The 17,165-nt window shown below is 45.3% G+C and overlaps 1 protein-coding gene across 1 annotated transcript in view; it reads left to right on the top strand.

The window, feature by feature from the left end:
* CHD1L (chromodomain helicase DNA binding protein 1 like) overlaps positions 1-17,165 on the top strand; it is a 45,002-nt gene that overhangs the window by 18,034 nt on the left and 9,803 nt on the right. Inside the window, exons 11-19 of the mRNA XM_074319243.1 lie at positions 1,156-1,229; positions 2,425-2,535; positions 5,139-5,253; positions 5,878-6,031; positions 9,384-9,549; positions 13,439-13,587; positions 14,419-14,582; positions 15,110-15,315; positions 16,452-16,550. Coding sequence (XP_074175344.1) covers positions 1,156-1,229; positions 2,425-2,535; positions 5,139-5,253; positions 5,878-6,031; positions 9,384-9,549; positions 13,439-13,587; positions 14,419-14,582; positions 15,110-15,315; positions 16,452-16,550 — 1,238 coding nt within the window. The remainder of the gene's footprint in view (positions 1-1,155; positions 1,230-2,424; positions 2,536-5,138; positions 5,254-5,877; positions 6,032-9,383; positions 9,550-13,438; positions 13,588-14,418; positions 14,583-15,109; positions 15,316-16,451; positions 16,551-17,165) is intronic.

Here is a 17,165-nt window from a genome sequence, read left to right on the forward strand (position 1 = left end):
TCAGTGGCCAGGTGTCCAGCCTATACGAGTCTCCAGAGGGAGAGATGAGTCTAGAAAAATCCTGGCTTCCCAAGGATTTCACAGTTGTCCCTTGGAACGACTGCCTTAAGTGGGCGTTAACCAACCTAAAATCTCGGATTTGGCAAAACCACCCAGCTTTAGGAATGTGCAAATCAAGTAATTACATGTCTTGCTATATTTTATTGGCTCTAATATATCTGCTGTAAGTGTGTTAGAGTTGGAGAAAGACCCATGGACATCTTCTGTCCAGCCTTCTCATTTCACAGGTGTTGAGTCCCAGAGAGGTCGTGTGACTGGTCTGAAGTCACCCAGCAAGCAAATGACGAAGATGGGATTAGAATTGAGGTCCTCAACTTCAGGCTCAGTGCCATTTGGGGCTAGAGTCTTGAAGGAGGCCTCCATCATTGTTCTTCTTACACCCATTGCAAGCTCAAATTAAATTAGATTTCCTAATGAGAATATTGTTTGGACAGTGCCGTACATCTTTGTTTATGCAAACTTAAAATAACGGCTGACAAACTAAGCCTTCACTTCATTCTTGATTTAACCCTTTTTGCCTCCTCCGCTCCTCTCTCCTCTTCCTTTCCCTCCGATTGCTCATGTATACGAGATGCTCCCTGCCCCTTGCTTCTTCACAGACTTTTCAGCCAGGATAGCTGTGGGTGAGAGGACAGGCACTTCACACCTCCAAGTAGAGAATCGCTATAGATGGCCGGGTTTTGTTTTGTTTTTTATGCATTTGAATTTCGCATTTGACTCTTCACCTGTCTTCATTTTGCTGTTAAGACAAAAGTGTGTATTTCTTTCCATTTTGTAAATTGACATTCTGGAAAGAGGCACCTTGGTTATTGTAGGGCTTCTTATGGCCCAAGGGCGTTGACACACGGCCCTGGGAACATCCCTGCTCTGGATGAGAGCTACTGGTCTGAAGGGTACGCTCCCTGTGGATCTCTGTCCTTACGTAAAGCGTTTGGCGTTTCTGAGGACATCGCTGTAAATGGTTCTTACATTTACATCTCTGCTTCAGTATTTCATTTATTTGTAAACTTGCATTGTCGGGTGAGTTTCACCTGAGGCAAGCTCACCTTACATACAGTTGGAATTGTCAATTTTTCCTTTTCTTTTTCTTGCCAGGGGCCATCGAGTTTTACTTTTCTCCCAAATGACCCAGATGTTGGATATTCTCCAAGACTACTTGGATTACAGAGGTGACACCCCTTGGCCACTACATTACACAAGCCTTTTTTAGACTTACCAGTCCAGACAGGTCCACGAAGTAATCTGGGGGTGCGAGGGTGGGAGGGTGGTGCTGTCACAGAGGAAAGCAGAAAAAGAACATTATTCAGAACCAAAAGAAGATCGAACATAACGAGAGAGGGCTGTGATGCCAGGGCAGAGACACGCGGGCAGAAACACACATTCCCATTGGTGGGGTGAGTTTAAATTTTTGAGTACTGGAGAAAACATGTGTTGCAGAAGTAAGTGTTTTTGCAAACATCTGATACACAGTTTCAGTGACAAGATCGTTCAGTGTCCTGTGACATTCAACTCAACAGTTGAGTACTTGTTCCAGATCAGTAGAAAGTTGAATCCTGAAATTAAATAGATACCACATATGAACCAAGAGAAAGCCAAAGGAAACTCTTTTCTGTATAGACCATAGAGTATGTAAGTTATTACCCCGGGACTCTGTTTAACATGTAATAAAATTTACGTGGGGTGATAGGAAGAGGCTGTGACATCTTGAGATGGGTGGAGACGAAGCAGCAGCTCCAGAGCTTCCTGTCTAAGAAATGAATTCAGAGTCGGTCTCTCAGAGCCACTTGGTGTCCCCAGGCACGGTAGGATGCCTGGTCTAGTGGCCACTTGCAGGAAATGCCACTGGCACATTGCGGGAGCCCAAGTGTCACAAACACGGCTTGAGCGGATCATTCTCCTTCCCAGCGTGGGCCTGTGGTAAAGCCCGCAGCTTCCCTGAAAGGCAGGCTCCCTCACTGGCTCCCAGGTGCTTGTCTTGCTGCTTTTGCATCTTTGAGAATCGTGTCTTAGCAAAGTTGGAAACTGCCACACAGTGCGGGCCACAGAGTGCGTCAAAGTTGCGCGGGATAGCCAGAATTGAACATGAACTCCAGGAAGGCCACGTACATCAACTGTGTTTATGTAGAAAACCCAGAGGAGAACTTTGTGATGAGTTCTTCCGTGAAACAATAAAATGATCCCTCGGTTTAGATTTTTCCAATGGGACGTTTACAGGAGGGGCATGCCTCTATGTGGAAAGGGACAAAAGTAGCATTTGGTTTTGAGCTGACAACGTTTTGTTCCCCACAGAGTGTTTGAAAGAGTTAATGTTTCTGTTTTCTTCCCGTGCGTGTTAATGTTTCTGTTTTCTTCCCGTGCGTGAAGGCTACAGCTACGAGCGTGTAGATGGTTCCGTGAGAGGAGAAGAGAGATACTTGGCCATTAAGAACTTCGGACAGCAGCCCATTTTTGTTTTCCTCCTGAGTACTCGGGCAGGTAAGCCACATAGGCGCTGATGAAAGCAGACACATTGGAGTGGGACAGGACTGTCACTCCCCAACCCTTGGTATGTCTGTCCTTAATTCTCGGACAGGAGAGGTCATTACCAAGGAGTAGAAACAAAGCGGAATTGAAGTAGTTGCCCTAAGCTTATCAAGGTACTGGACTTCTGCCATGTGTTCTTTTCTGTCCAACCTATGTGAGCTGTCATCCCAACAAAGAAGAAAGGCTGAAACTCGGGGTTCTTGGGGAGTCATTCTCATCCGCTTTGACCATTGACTTGGGATTGTCCTGTAAGATTCCTATAATTTTTGTGGAAAGTTTTATTCCTAATTCTGTAGAAGGAGCTCTTTCCAGCCATGAAGCGGGAAATGAGATAGCAGCCTGTCCCCCACTTATCCCTCCTCCATAAGGAGCTCGGGAATAGTGTTGTAAAAGCTTACTAAAAATCTAGTATTAAAAAAATTGTGATTGTAATGAAATTGCCAACTCTTTGGAATTATTTCTAGCATTATCTTTCTGACTGAAGTCATAAATGTTACATGTGACATTTGTAGTGCTTTACCAGTTACAGAGTATCTTCATTATACTCTCAAATCATTTGAAATCAGTTCCTGGAGAGGAAATTATTCTATGTCATGGAGCAGGCAGAGCAACTCAAATTAGTTTTGAACTCACAGAATCTTAGTTTCATTATCTCTTGCTTTTGTAGACCTAAATCTTGGTGGAAAAGATGCAGGAACACTAAATAAAAGGATGTGTGTCCTCTACTACAGAGATTGATATCATAAAAAGGGAGTTCAGCCTTACTTAGCATTTAATAAGCTCTTAGGGCTATAAGGGTATATAAAAGTGTTAGATATACTCCTTGACCATAAGGAGCTTGTTTCACCTGTGTGTCTTATCTCTGTATCACAAAGATATAATCAGATTCATTTGGCCTCACTCGCTTCCAAGATCATGGACGGTGCCCTGAATCTCAGCCACTTACGTCATCAGTTGTCTCGGGCCGTCTAGGAGAGCGCTGCTTCTCAGCTAATCTCCACAGTGTACTCAGAATCAGTCAAAACAGAGTAATCTTTTAGGAGCCAAAGCAGTCCTGGACGTGAGCTTCTGCTTATACGGTCATGTTTGCCATCACTTTTTAGCTGTAGGTTTATAGTGTTGTTATTTATTTGCTTAACGGGGTTCCTTCCAACGTTCAAATATTTTTGTGATGGAGTCATGTTGCCACCAGGTGGCAGCAGTAGCACACGAATGCGGCCCAAGCAAGTGTGGCTGTAGCTTATGTATAAAAAAGAAAAACCTCTTAACGAAGACGAGGCTGCACTTAGACAACAGTCACCCCCAGAAAAAGGTTATTTTTATGGAGCACACTTTAACGAACCCAGTGCCTGGGGGGTGGTGTGGTGTCGTGGGTGAGAGTGTAGGCTCGGGGGCCAGACCTGGTTATACTGAATCCTGGCTTCCACTTTCAAGCTGAGCAATTTCTGATAAGCCCCTTCCCACATTTGAACATCTGTACAACAAGGACGATGCTGGGAACTGCTCATAGGGTTGATGTGAGGATTGAAGGAGGTAATACATATAAAGTGCTCAGAACAGTGTCTCGGAACAGTAGTTAAGCAGGGCTCCAGGGTAACTGGCCTTGTGATAAGGTACATTTCAGCATCTCTCAGTAATCAGTCTTCATTATGTCTTTATCCCAACTTTCATTTTATTCAAAGGCTTTAATTAGAATGTTGCTGCCTGATTTGTCTTGAGCTCCAGCTCCGTAGCCCATCTCAAAAGTTCGTCTTTCATTCAGGCTCTTGGAACAAGCCCTTTCAGGCTTGCTTGTTTCAGCAACGAGCTGGAACGACCCTGGTGAGAGGGAGTCGCTTTTCTACTTGTTTTCACATTAATCAAAGAGAAGGCTGTGATTTGCCTTCACGGTTCTCTCAATTACTTCTCGCAGCCGAGGAGCCTCCCTGGCCTTTTCTAGCAGCGCTGAAGGAAGGCCAGAAAGTTGTCCCATGGCACATTTTTGTCCTGTGGTTGGTTTTGTTAGCTTCTCTTTGATGAAGGTGGAAACAAGTACAGAAACGGCGAAAGTTTCTCCGGTCAGAGAGGGAGGTATTTTCCCCTCTGCTTGGGAGTATAATAAATGTCATTTCCTTTTCTCATTACCTTGTATCAGGGCTCTTGCTACTTACTGCTAACTTGCAGTGGATGTTAAGAGCTCTTCTCTTAACAGTGCCCACAGCAGACCTCTCTCATATTTAAAGCTCTTTTCCAAAAGAGCATGTGTCCCTTTCCACAGACTATTCTAAATAAACCAACCAAGATTTTTAAACGGAAGAAATCTGAACTGGCTTCGTGGCACTAACTTAAGTATCCATTTTTGCCGCTTACCCCTACTCCTTTTATTTAGTTACTTTCTGTAGTTAAATGTTCCCAAGTCAGGCAGCACTTTTCACGGGGGCCTGAGTTTGAAGGAAGAAGCCAGCTCTTTTGACTGACCCACCAGCTTAAAAGTCTGACCACCGTAGCCTGGGTCTCTTTTCTAGTCCCGAGCCCACGTGTAGCCGCTGCTCACATGTTTTGTGCATTGTTTTCAGGTGGAGTTGGCATGAACTTAACGGCAGCGGATACAGTTATTTTTGTTGACAGTGATTTCAATCCTCAGAATGACTTGCAAGCAGCGGCCCGGGCTCACCGAATTGGCCAGAACAAGTAAGAGATTTAAGCATCAGCACTTTTCCACTTCCTTGCTTCTCAGCAGTGGTGGGTTGTGGAGGAAAGCAAAGACCACGGTCCTGGTGACAGTCGCAGACCGGAAGACGAGAGACCACTGGGGGTTAGCCCAGCTTTGCTGCTGACTCCTGCAGTAGCGCCGGGCAGAGCACACCCTCTCTCTCGACTTGCTTTGTGAAACAGAGCAAAATCAAAGTGTGAAAGGACTAGAAGGAACCATTAGAAGGTATATAACTTACCCCTCCTGAGTCAAGGTCTAATTCAGTTAAACAGTGAAGTTATGGAGCTAATCTGAAAGAAAGGTCTGACTTTTGGCCTCAGGATAATTAGATCTACCAGAAGTTTTCCTCTGCCACCGATAGGGAATCCCAGCTACGGCCACCTCAGCGTCCCTTCCTTGACTCTTTTTGGAAGGGTCAGTGAGAACCTTTGTGAGGCCAGATCTCTCTCATAAATGCTTAGTCCACAGGCAATAGTCTCCCTCTGGTTGGACCCCACACGTGGTGTTGGGTTTGTTTCCTATTAGGTGTCCCAGCCTTGCAGGCTCGCCCCCCATCTTTGCGGACCCCGCTAGCACACTCCTCTCCTTTGACTTGTGTACAGGTCTGTTAAAGTGATTCGGCTGGTTGGCAGAGATACTGTGGAAGAAATCGTCTGTAGGAGAGCTGCCTCCAAGCTGCAGCTCACCAACACGATCATTGAGGGGGGCCGTTTCACCCTGGGAGCCCAGAAGCCCGCGGGCGATGCTGACCTCCAGGTACGATCGTGTTCTTCACGTCACGTCAGGATTTATAGTCAGTGGATGAAAAAGTCAGTGAAAGATCTAGCAATAACCACACACCCCCTCTCCCCGACTTCACGTTTGTTCCCTGGCAAAGCTCTACCTGCCGTAGTACTTACTGCAGGCAAACTGCTGTAGGAGCTAAAAATAAACGTAATAGAAAAGGGCGACGGAATATAGAATAAGGAGGATGGGCTTTGGATCCATCTGACTTGAATGCAAATCCAAGCCTTGTCACTTCTGACTGTGTGGCTTGGAGCAGGTGTCTTAACCTTTCTGGTCTACTCTCTGTTTGCTTTTCTGAAAAGGAGGATACTGTACGTTACCGCAGAGAGCCTTTCAGAGAATTAGATAAAATCAAGAAGCCAGCATAATAAATAGTGACTAACCCCATGTCTCCATCTTAACCCCAGACCCTTTGATCAGAGATTTATATTACTTTCATCATACTCAGAGGAGGGTGAGCGAGGTTGGGAATTCAACATTGTGCTGTAGGAAAAATGCATGAAAGAATCAGAGTAAATTGCTTGAAGAAGGGGACACTGGATAGGAAACAAATGGGCTTGGAAGACTTTAGAGAAAGCTCTCTTCTGGAGGAAGTTATCCTATTTCAGCCCTTGGGTTAAAATTAGAACCCATATTATGATGTGTCTCAGGCTGTTCCATTTTAACTCAGGGATGAGGGCCTGGAAGCAGAGAGACCAACTCCTCAGCTATTGGAAGGATCCAGGCTTGAAGCGAGCAGTCAACCTCTGACGGGCAGTAGCTGGGGCTGGGGCTGGGTGAAAACATTGCAAAAGAAAAACTGACAGGCGCTCACTGGTGAGAGGCGGGTAGCCAGGGAGATAGAAATGAAGAGACCAGGTGTAAGGTTTTACACCTGGGTGATGAGGATAAAAATTAGGGTGATAGAAGGTAGGGCAGTTTTCAGAAGATGAAGATAATTTAGGCTTCAGTCAACAGAGTCTGCAGTAAAAAATGTAAACAAAACTATTGTTAGAGGAAAAACTCAGAGACAAGAAATTCATTTGCAAAAGTTTATAAGAGCAGGCTATCAGAGAACTAGTTTACCAAACAGAATATACAATAAGTATTTATAAGAAAAATTACACAGTAGTATAGCAGTTACCAAGTTTACAGTTAGTCTGAGCATGGGTTAAAAAAAAGCCAGTTTTCTCACATGGTTATTATATTCCTAAAGGCCAGTGCATATCTTTACACATCGACTTTGCAAAGGACACAACTCACGCTGGTTCCTGTAAAGGAAAGGCTCAAGGTTTCATTTATTCTGGAACCAGAACTGGGAAGAGTAACTGTGGATTTTGTGTTTGCTTTGTTGGTTTTTGTTCATCTCCGGGTGCAAAGTGTGTTTTTCCCTTTTTCTTTTGTCCCCGACTGATGTGTGCATGCTTATCCATGATGGTGGCTGGGCAGACTATACATTTTGTTTTCACATAATCTAAGAGGCCATGACAAATGTCAGAGGAAAGCTTGAGAGAGGTCACAGTAGACTGTAGAGACACTTAAATGCACTTCTCCATATTCCAGTTCTCCACAGGAGCTTGACAGGGACAAGTTCACTGTCGCGTAGGGTCTGGTGAAGGGTAAATGACAGAGCCTGGGAGTGCCCACCTTCTGGGTATTGGAGGAGGAAGAGGTGTCAGTAAGATGTTTGAACTCTCTCCCAGTGGGGGAGGAGCTGGGGGTTCAGTCAGGGCACATCCGTGTGAATTGTGTAGACATCCCTCCCTGCGGTGGGCCCAGTCCTGGTGGGAACATAGCCCACTGGCTGAGAGGGGCCCTGTCGGAATCCTGCCCTGCTCACGGTTAACGGAAGGTTACATCTAGCTCTGATGTCTGATTTATCTCTTCCCCACCCAGACTCTACCAGTTATCCCTTTGGTTACCAGAAACAAAGGTAATAATAACCCAGAGCCCTAGTCTCAGAGGAAAGCAGGTTTTTCTGTTCTTAAATGAAAAGAATCCAACAATAAAAGTTGTAACCATCGTTTCATAAATCGAAGGGGTATGGGATTCTGAAGTCCTCAGAGAGCCAGAGTAGAAACAGAGGCAGCCATGAACGTTTACTGAATGCCTACTGTGTGCTAAGGATTAGAGGACCCGCTTCTTTCTAATGGCTTCTGAATATGAGTAACAACAGAAAGGGGAAGCACTAATCTTTATTCCCCCTTTAAGTCATTTGCCTGAGGACATTCAGATTTAAGACTCAGGTCCTCTCTATCCTGCAAGCCCATGGCCATAAGGGTTGTAATATTAATAGATTGCTTCTCCGCAAATGCATGGAGTCCCTTAATGAAGGAGACACGTCATAAGTGAAAGTGTAATACAAGGTGCCCTGTCACGGTATGGACCCATTCTTCTCATCCATAGTTGGCTTTCTTCTCTTTTGGGCGCCAACTGCCAAAGCCAGTCGCCTTGTTATGAATACCGAGGTTAATTATCAGTATATCCAGGTGTGTTTATACTGAGAGCTGAGTTTTTTTCAAGCTATTACAGAATACCTTCAGATTTCCGGGTTACTCACAAAATAGGCCATCTAGAGGTAATCGACCCATGAAGGGACAGGATGCGACGAGGAGCCAACATGTGAGTCCAGCTCGGTTTAGAATCTCAGAGTCAGTGCTTTGAGAGGTGCACAGTTGGAAGTCGGACGCTAAAGCCAGGAAAATACTCTGAACTCTCTGGGTGGTTCCTGCAGCCCTGGAGAATGGGCTGAGGGAACGTTAGAGAGAAGGGAAGAGGCACATAGGACTGTCCAGGAGATGAGAATTGAGAAATGGCCTTCAGGTCTAGCGATCAAGAGTTGTGACTGGTCTTTGTGAAGGTATTTCCCAGAGAGCACTGCGGCAGGAAACCAAAGTGCCAAAGGAAAGAAGTCAGTGAATGGTGGAGGTAAGGCACCCTGCGTAGCCTTCTCCTTGCAAGAAATTTGGTGGTGGCAAAGGTGGGAGAGTAGCCAGCTGGGTCTCTGACTTCTTTCGTGGCTGCTGGGAACGTCTGTGAGAAGTGCTAAGGTAATGCAGGAAATGACTGTTGCTCTCCAAAAACAAAATGGAGGCTCATAAATTGTTTTTGTTGTCGGGAATTGTCCAAGTCAGCATTTCTGATCACGGTGTTTTCACCTGTCTGCTTACCCATCATCCAACCACTAAATGGCCCTGTTGGTTTCTTCTCACGGGGAGAGAAGAAAGGCTGACCCTCAGGGAAGGAATGTGCCTGGTGTCCGTAAGCCGCTTAGCAAATCCCTGATGTCCCAGTGTTTGTTTTCATGGGAACTGACCGGACTGTTTTGTTTTCTCCATTCCAGTTGACTGAGATCCTCAAGTTCGGTTTGGATAAACTGCTGTCCTCTGAGGGGAGCACCGTGGAGGACATAGAGCTGGAGTCTATCCTGGGAGAAACAGAAGATGGTCGGTGGGTCTCTGATGCCTTGCCTACAGCGGAAGAAGGAAGCAGAGAGCAAGAGGAAGGAAGTGAGTAGGGGTGACAGCAGGTCAGATGTACAGCTCCCCTAAGCTAGAACATGAGTGCGGTGCGTCCCCAGGGGAAATCCTGGAGACTGTTCCCGGGGACATCTTGGTCCCCACCCAGCCCTATTCTCATCTTGGGCACACTGTGTAAGACTTACTCCCTAGACTGACTGGAGGTCGTCTGCCTATTCCCTTATAACTGAACTTGAACTTGGCTGATCATTAATGCTCATGGTAGTATCAGTCTCAAGGATTCAATTTGTACTTTTCCTCCCTTGGTTGCAAATATCTCCTGTGTTTATTAGTAAAGCCAACTGTCCTTAGTATGATCTTCTTTACATACTGGTTCCTTTTCTGAATAGGACAGTGATTTGTTTTTTAAATTATAAACACTGATTGAGTCTATTCCGTGCCCAATCCAAAGGGTGTACAGTGTGATGTGCTTTATACCTAATTTTTCATGTAATCTTCACAAGACCCCATGAGGTGTAGGGACCATTAATTTTCATTCTTTAGTGAAACAGTACATGTCAATCATGAGATAATGTTTGTCTTTGTCTTAAATTTTTCTTTGTGCGTTTGGTCAACATTTGTCTTTTTCGTCCACTTCTGTTCTGAATATTTGGATTTCTGATTCGAAGTGTTTTTTCACATAGTAGCTTTGTAAGGATATTCCCTGATGTCCTATGGTTGTTTGAAAGGACTATTTTTCGGTACCAGGGACTCAGGTGAGAGGTTTCAGAGTCTTACTAGGCTTCTTAATTCAAGGGAACCTTATTCCATGGATACGCAGAAGTGCAGGTGCTTTGCTAGATGGTGCCTCTTTAGTTTGGTGGGCGTGGGGTTGGCATGAGTTCTCGCTTTGTGATTGATTCTCTTTTGTTTCTGTAGGACCCTGAGTTTCCATCACTTGCTTCCTTCTCTGCCAGGAAGCTGCGAAGGCACGCCTCCCCGCTGTGGGTCTCTCTCTCCCCCAGAAGCAGTGCCTTTCCAAAGTGCTGGCTGCACGTACTTTTCTAGTCCTTTCCTTTCGATTCCTTAGTAGCCACTGCTCTTGATCTGCCAGGTCTCAGACCTGTCCTCACTATTTTTGCATTTGAGGTGCGACCCTCTTTGGGGGGGATGGATTTCACCTGTGCTGGGCACTGCCGGGACTCCACTGCCCTCTCCTCTTTCTGTGCCATCGATCCTGACTTCTGCTCTAGCGTGGGTTTGGGGGCTGGCTCGGCTGGTTTTGCGTGTTCATTTCCCTGTTTAGCTGCAAATTGAAGGCGGTGGTGGTCTTGACTCCTCGTTTTGCAGTTGGCATGGATTTGGGTGGTTATCTTGTTCACCTGGATGGTTGTTATAGGACGTGGGGGACATCGGAGGCAGCTGGCACTGCTGTGTCGGACAGCCCTCTGACTTTTATCGTAGTATCTCTTTTACATGTTTTAATATTAGCATCCCCTTTTTAGTCTTCAAGTACTCTTCTTACTCTCTGCTTGTTGTTTTAATTGTATCCTGTTGTCATTTCAGGGAGATAATATCCTCTCTGAGGACACTGATTACAGTTTCTAAAATGTATTCCAGGGAGGATATTTATTACAACTTTTAAAAATGTATTCCTCTGCCCCCTGCATTGTCACTCTGTCTTCCAGTTGCTGCAGCTGCTTTTTTTAAAATTTGTTTTGGAATCTCGTGTCCTCATTGATAGTTTTCCTGGGCTGTCTGGTGTCCTCTGGCTGTCTGATCGCATGTCCCTGTGACGTGCCATCGCTGGTGGGCAGCTCTGGTCTGAGCAAGTATATGGGCTCTTGGTCCTTATGCCAGCATTGCTGGTTGGTGGGCCAGCTTTCGCATTGTTGGGTCTTCCCAGATGTATGTATGTGAAGTCTTTTCACTGGGCAACTCAGTTTCTCCAGAGACGAAGCCTTTAATATCTTTCTTGGAAGAGGTGGGGTAGGGGTTAGAATAAACCCATTTACTCAAAGTGAAGAGACGGAGTGCATCGGGCTCACGGCCCTCCCGTTATTTGGGGTGCAGAAGTTCTCTCGGGTCCCCGCCCTGTGGTACCTTGTCCCTGTAAGTCCTGAGCTTTTGGAGGATTGGAAGGGTCTCTGTCCCTGTGATCACCGCTTCAGGAGGCATCTGCGTTTTGCTTCTGTTCTCCTAATCTGTTACCACCCCTCCAGCCACCTCCCAGGTTCCACTAAGTTATTGAACTTTTCCTTCACTGATGCCTCATGTTTTGAAAAACCCTTTACTGCCAGTTAGTAGTTTTAGGGAGAAGAGCTAGATGCACATGGTCTGCTGTTACAGTTCTATTTTGAATACATTCAAAGCGTTTGTGAGGCTTGGACCCATTTCTGCACTCATCTAGGTTAATTTCAGCTTATTTTTCTAACATTTACTAGAACAAAATAAAATTTCACTGTTTTCCAGGAAGATAATTATATTTCTCAGTCAGTCCAACTGCCAAAAAACAATTATTTTTTTTCAGGCAGTCCGGCTGCCAGAAAAGATTTCCCAGTTGTATTAAAATTGGGAATTTTGTCTTTGATCAGTGAGCATAGGTTCACTCTGTGGTAGATGGTTCCACTGGCAAGACGTAGATGAGGGACCAGACCTGTGGTCCTCAGCCTCCTCTTGGCTGCAGAGTGAAGACAGGGAACACAATTAAAAATACTAGAAATTAAAGTGAAAGACTGGTAATTAAGGCAGCCTCAAGCAGAACTAAATAAAAAACAGGCTTGCTTTCTCTTGAATGCCAGGGTTTTTTAAAAAAGCATGTTTGTAAGTTGAGACTTGTGTTTAATAGGAAGCTACATATGTTGATCATACTTGACACTTCTCAGCTCTTTTATCTTTTCCTACTTGTTGTTAGAGCACCTCATTGAAAGCCCCCCTGCTGACTTAATTAGCAAATGCCAATTAGAATTACAGCTGCTTGGATTTGGGTACGAGTGTGAAGCAATTGATCTCTTGAGAATGAAAATGTTTTGCTCTCCTACTCTCTAGAGAAAACATACTTACAGCTCATTTCATAATGCTGTGAAAATAATTCTTTGGTAACATGTGCTATGAACGACGCTTCACTTTAGAATCATTATTTCACGTTTCTGTGGTTGCCAGTCTTGTGTTGGCATTCCTTTCCTCTATCACTGATTCACCATCTTAGCAGATCACCCAACCTCTTTGAGCCTTTGTGTCCTGTCTGTGAAGGGGTGCTGTTAACGTCTGCTTTATCCTTTTATCAAACAGCTGTGAAAATGTGAGGATGGATGTGGGTGCTCTGAGAGCATAAAATGCTATTCAAGATTAATACTGCTGTCATTATTGTTATTACTGTAGTTATGGATTGCTGGCCTGTTCTCTCCCCACTGGCCTTAGAGTCAGAAAGTCCTGCCTCCTTTTCAATGAGCAGTAAGAATTGGAGAGCGTCTTACTCGCTGCCTGACCTCAGTTTTCCCTTTCGTAAGTGGGGTTAGTTGTACCAGGATTGTGGAGAGGCTTGTGAAGATGCTTCATGAGATCTGGAAAGAACATTGTCAATCGAATGGGGTTATATTTATGGTTCCCTTAGTGTCAGGAGATGTATGCTGAGGAATAGTGTGGAGTGAGTGATGAGTGACCCAAGACTCCACAGGACGGGGGTATCTAACAGACTCGGGGACCATATAGTGATGGACCAAAGGGCTTTGACCATGCCCTCTCTTTGAAAAGGAATGTGTGAGGGCCCCAGGTGGATCCCCCGCTCATCAGTGGGATCAGAAATGTGGTACCTTTGTGACAAACCGGTCATCAGCCCACTTAGAATACGGGCTATTGGCACCCTGGTTATTGCTTTGACGGAACTAATCCATTTTTCTTTAGTATCTAACATTCCTCTTTTTGTGTTTTATGTTCCTAGAAAACCATATGTACTTATTTGAAGGGAAAGACTATTCTAAGGAGCCTAGTAAAGAAGACAGGAAATCATTCGAGCAACTGGTGAATCTGCAGAAAACCCTTTTGGAGAAAACTAGTGAAGAGGGCCCGTTACTCAGAAATAAAGGCCGTGTAAGAACCATTAATTTACGTAAAAGAATAATTTCTCCCAGACCCTCATCCTAAGAGAACAAAAAAATGATGCTGGGAGTGATGTATTAAGAAATAAGTATGTAAGTATTTGTTGAAATCTGTATGTATTTGTTGAAATGTAAGTATAATTAATTCACCGTACCCTAGTATGAAAACTCTATGAAAAGTTGGCATGAAAAACATTAACCAGAAGAGGATATCTTACCCCTCTGTCCATCTAGGCCGCCCAGAAGGGTCACTGTTAACCAGAATACCGCCCTTTGCTGTTGACCGTCGTGACCCCGTGTCATTAGCAGTGTTGCTTATGATCGTGGTCCTCTCTTAATGACACACGTAGTATGTGCTGATTGAAAGCTAGCGAGCATTAAGATAGTCATGATGTTGAAATATTCTGCTCAAAAAAAAAAAAAAATACAATACGTAATAGGAAGATTTCCATTAAAAATGGTTAAGCCTAAAATGGCATCCTACAAGGTATGCTTTCAATTTTTTTAAAAAAGTGACACTTCTGAAGTACCTCGTTCCTAATAAAATTAACCAAAATGAGGTATTGCTGTACCAAGCATGGCAGTGCTTTGGTTGAGTTTAGAGCACAATGTCCTGGTCACCAAGCCGGGAAGATGTGTGATGCAAGTACAAGTGGCAGTGTTGCCACCACGTCCCACCACGCAAGGGGGTGTGGAGATGCCGTGTTTTGTGAAATACTAAGCATGTTGCTTCCGTACAGAGTGTGTCTTAGGAATGAATGAAACTCCTGCAGGAACAGGCACCCCCCAAACTTCCTAGTTAGGGATCCTGTCCTCCCTTCAGGTTCTCATCCCAGGCCTGCTGGAGGGGTCGACCAAAAGGAAGCGAATTCTAAGCCCAGAAGAGCTGGAGGACAGACGAAAGAAAAGACAGGAAGCCGCCGCCAAGCGAAGGAAACTACTAGAAGAGAAAAAGAAGAAGAAGGAGGAAGCGGAACATCAGAAAAAGTACGTGTGTGTTATTTGTCTGGTCATAAAGCTGAGGGTCACAATTGGCAAAGGAATCACCGTTGCATAGTGAATCTGCAGTGGAACATCACGTAAAAATTGCAGAAAACTAGTGTAAAGCTGGTAGCTCCTGGTGGAGGGAGACTCCTTTTTTAAAGACTAAAGTTGAACAGTAGTCTACGTCAGTGGAAAGTCCTGAGGCAGAGAAGCACGCCCAGTGGAGGCAAGATGATATTAAGATCTTATTATAGCTGACTTAAAGAAAGTGCTTTCCTCCAGCATTCCCTTTCAGTCATGTGCTTGAAAACAGGGACATCTGGTGGCCGCTCATTACTGAAGTATATATAGTCAGGAGGCCGATCAGTAGCCGCCTTGTTTATGTGCAAATAGGCAAAAAACTCCATCAGGGTGAGTTTCGAGTTGGTTTCCGCGGGCCACTTACCGTTTGTGAACCGCAGTACAGAGTGTGCTCCAAGGGGACTCGAGCTGCATCCCGTTCGTGTCCTTTTCTCTCTGTCCTGTTGCAGGATGGCCTGGTGGGAGTCCAACCATTACCAGTCGTTCTGCCTGCCCTCCGAGGAGAGCGAGCCAGAGGACCTGGAGCAGCAGGAGGACGAGAGCTCTGCACAGCTGGACCACGAAGAGTCAGACTCGCCGTCCATCATGTACGTCAGCGGGGATGTCACCCACCCACAGGCCGGCGCGGAGGACGCCATCATCGTACACTGCATCGGTAGGAGAGGGTGGGGACCCCAGCTTTCTCATGCCAAGAACTGGGGAGGCTGAGGCAGAACCCTCACCTGGGGTGATTGATGGGCTCTGTGCGGCCTTGTGTGGTCGAAACAGAAGTGTAAATTTTAGGATCAGGAGACGTGGGTTTGACTCTTGTCTCGTGTGTACCTGGCTGAGTAACGCAGCCTTCCCGGGCCTCAACTGCCTTGTTCGTATGATGGGGAAATACCTGCGCTGTTCTCTGCACAAGGTTTTTAAGAGGGTGAACGGAGGCAACGTCTGTAAGACGAATGAGTCCTTGGAGAAAAAGCAAAACCCCAAGCATATTTCCCCCTCACTACCTTGGCACTTTTTACTTCTTCTGCCTGGAACCGTCTGTCCCCAGGGAGCCACCATCAAGCATTGTTCACACGTCCGTGTCTCAGAGAGGTCCCCCCCGATCACCTCGTATAGAACGGACCCCCAGTATTTTTCTCTGTCCGCTTTCCTACCTTGGTTGACTTGTTGACATATCACCAGCTGGCATATGACGTGTATTTGCTTATTTGACTGTTTCATCGCACGAGAAAATAAGCTTTGTGGGAGCAGCAGTTATTGTTTTTGTCCACTGTTGCAACCTTCGTGCCCAGAACAGTGCCCCACACGTACACTTATTAACAATTATTTGTAGTGGGCTTATGACTAAATACAGGCTACTAACCAGCGATGCTAGCACCAGCCTGAGTAAGTCATTTAACCTTCCCGCCTCCTTACCTGTAAAATGGGAGTCGGGACCAGTGATGCAACTGTTTGTTGTTACCGCTCTCCATCCTTCTCTCTCCTCCCAGGAATTACAGAAGTACGTAGATTTTGCTCTTTCAGAACACTAAGTTTTTCACTGTGAATGATGGCCAGGTATATTCCAGAAAACCTAAACATATTTGAGAAGTGCAACCTTTGATATTTCTAGGAGATTAGATTGATTTTTCAAAGGGAAGGAGAACTTTCTCCTACAAGTCTATTTGCGGTACCTTTGTTTTGTTTTGTTTTGTTTTGTTTTGTTTTGTTTTGTTTTGTTTTGTTTTGTTTTGTTTTGTTTTGTTTTTAATGGGGGACTGGACTTTGCCTCCTATAGAAGAAAATGTTCTCTTCTATCAGATGACTCAGGCCGCTGGGGCAGAGGTGGTTTATTCACAGCTCTGGAAAAACGATCTGCTGAGCCAAGAAAAGTATATGAGCTGGCTGGGAAAATGAAAGGTAAGGAGCCCAGCAGAGAGAAGGGTTCGGGACGGAATGAGAGGGGCGAGGTGGCATGTGGGTTGCAAACACTCAATAAGGAGTCGGACGAGCTGGTTGGAGTCTGATTTCTGACATCAATTGGCTTCTTGTTAACGTGACTTTGAGGCAGTCCCTTACCTTCCTGTGCTTGTTTTCTCATTTGTAATTTGAGAATAATTCTTACTCCACCTACCTCATGGGACTGTAACGAGGATAAAGAATGTGCAGGTATTTTGATAAGTATCGATCCCTGCATGCCTGTTGACGTTTAGCATTTTATTGTGTACCCAACTCAGCCCATCTTCGTAAGGGAATGACTCTCTCATGAAGAGGGCAGAGACCTGAGGGAGAGAAAGCAGACACACCAATAAGTGCGAGAGGGTAGGAGGTTGTACTGCGAAGTTAGCACGGGCTGGGGTGTCACACTCCCAGGAGATGGCAGTAAAACTATTTGGTGCCAGGGGAACGTGGCAGGCAGGCAGAAGGTGGGTAAGGGCACCTCCTTGTATGTGCAGAAATCACAAAGTGGCAAGAGGAGTAAAACTATTGTTGTGATATTTCCTGGGGAACTGAAGAGGCTAAAGGGCTGTTGTG

The sequence above is a fragment of the Rhinolophus sinicus genome, linkage group LG14 (genome assembly GCF_036562045.2).
Source record: "Rhinolophus sinicus isolate RSC01 linkage group LG14, ASM3656204v1, whole genome shotgun sequence".
Classification (NCBI taxonomy): domain Eukaryota; kingdom Metazoa; phylum Chordata; class Mammalia; order Chiroptera; family Rhinolophidae; genus Rhinolophus; species Rhinolophus sinicus.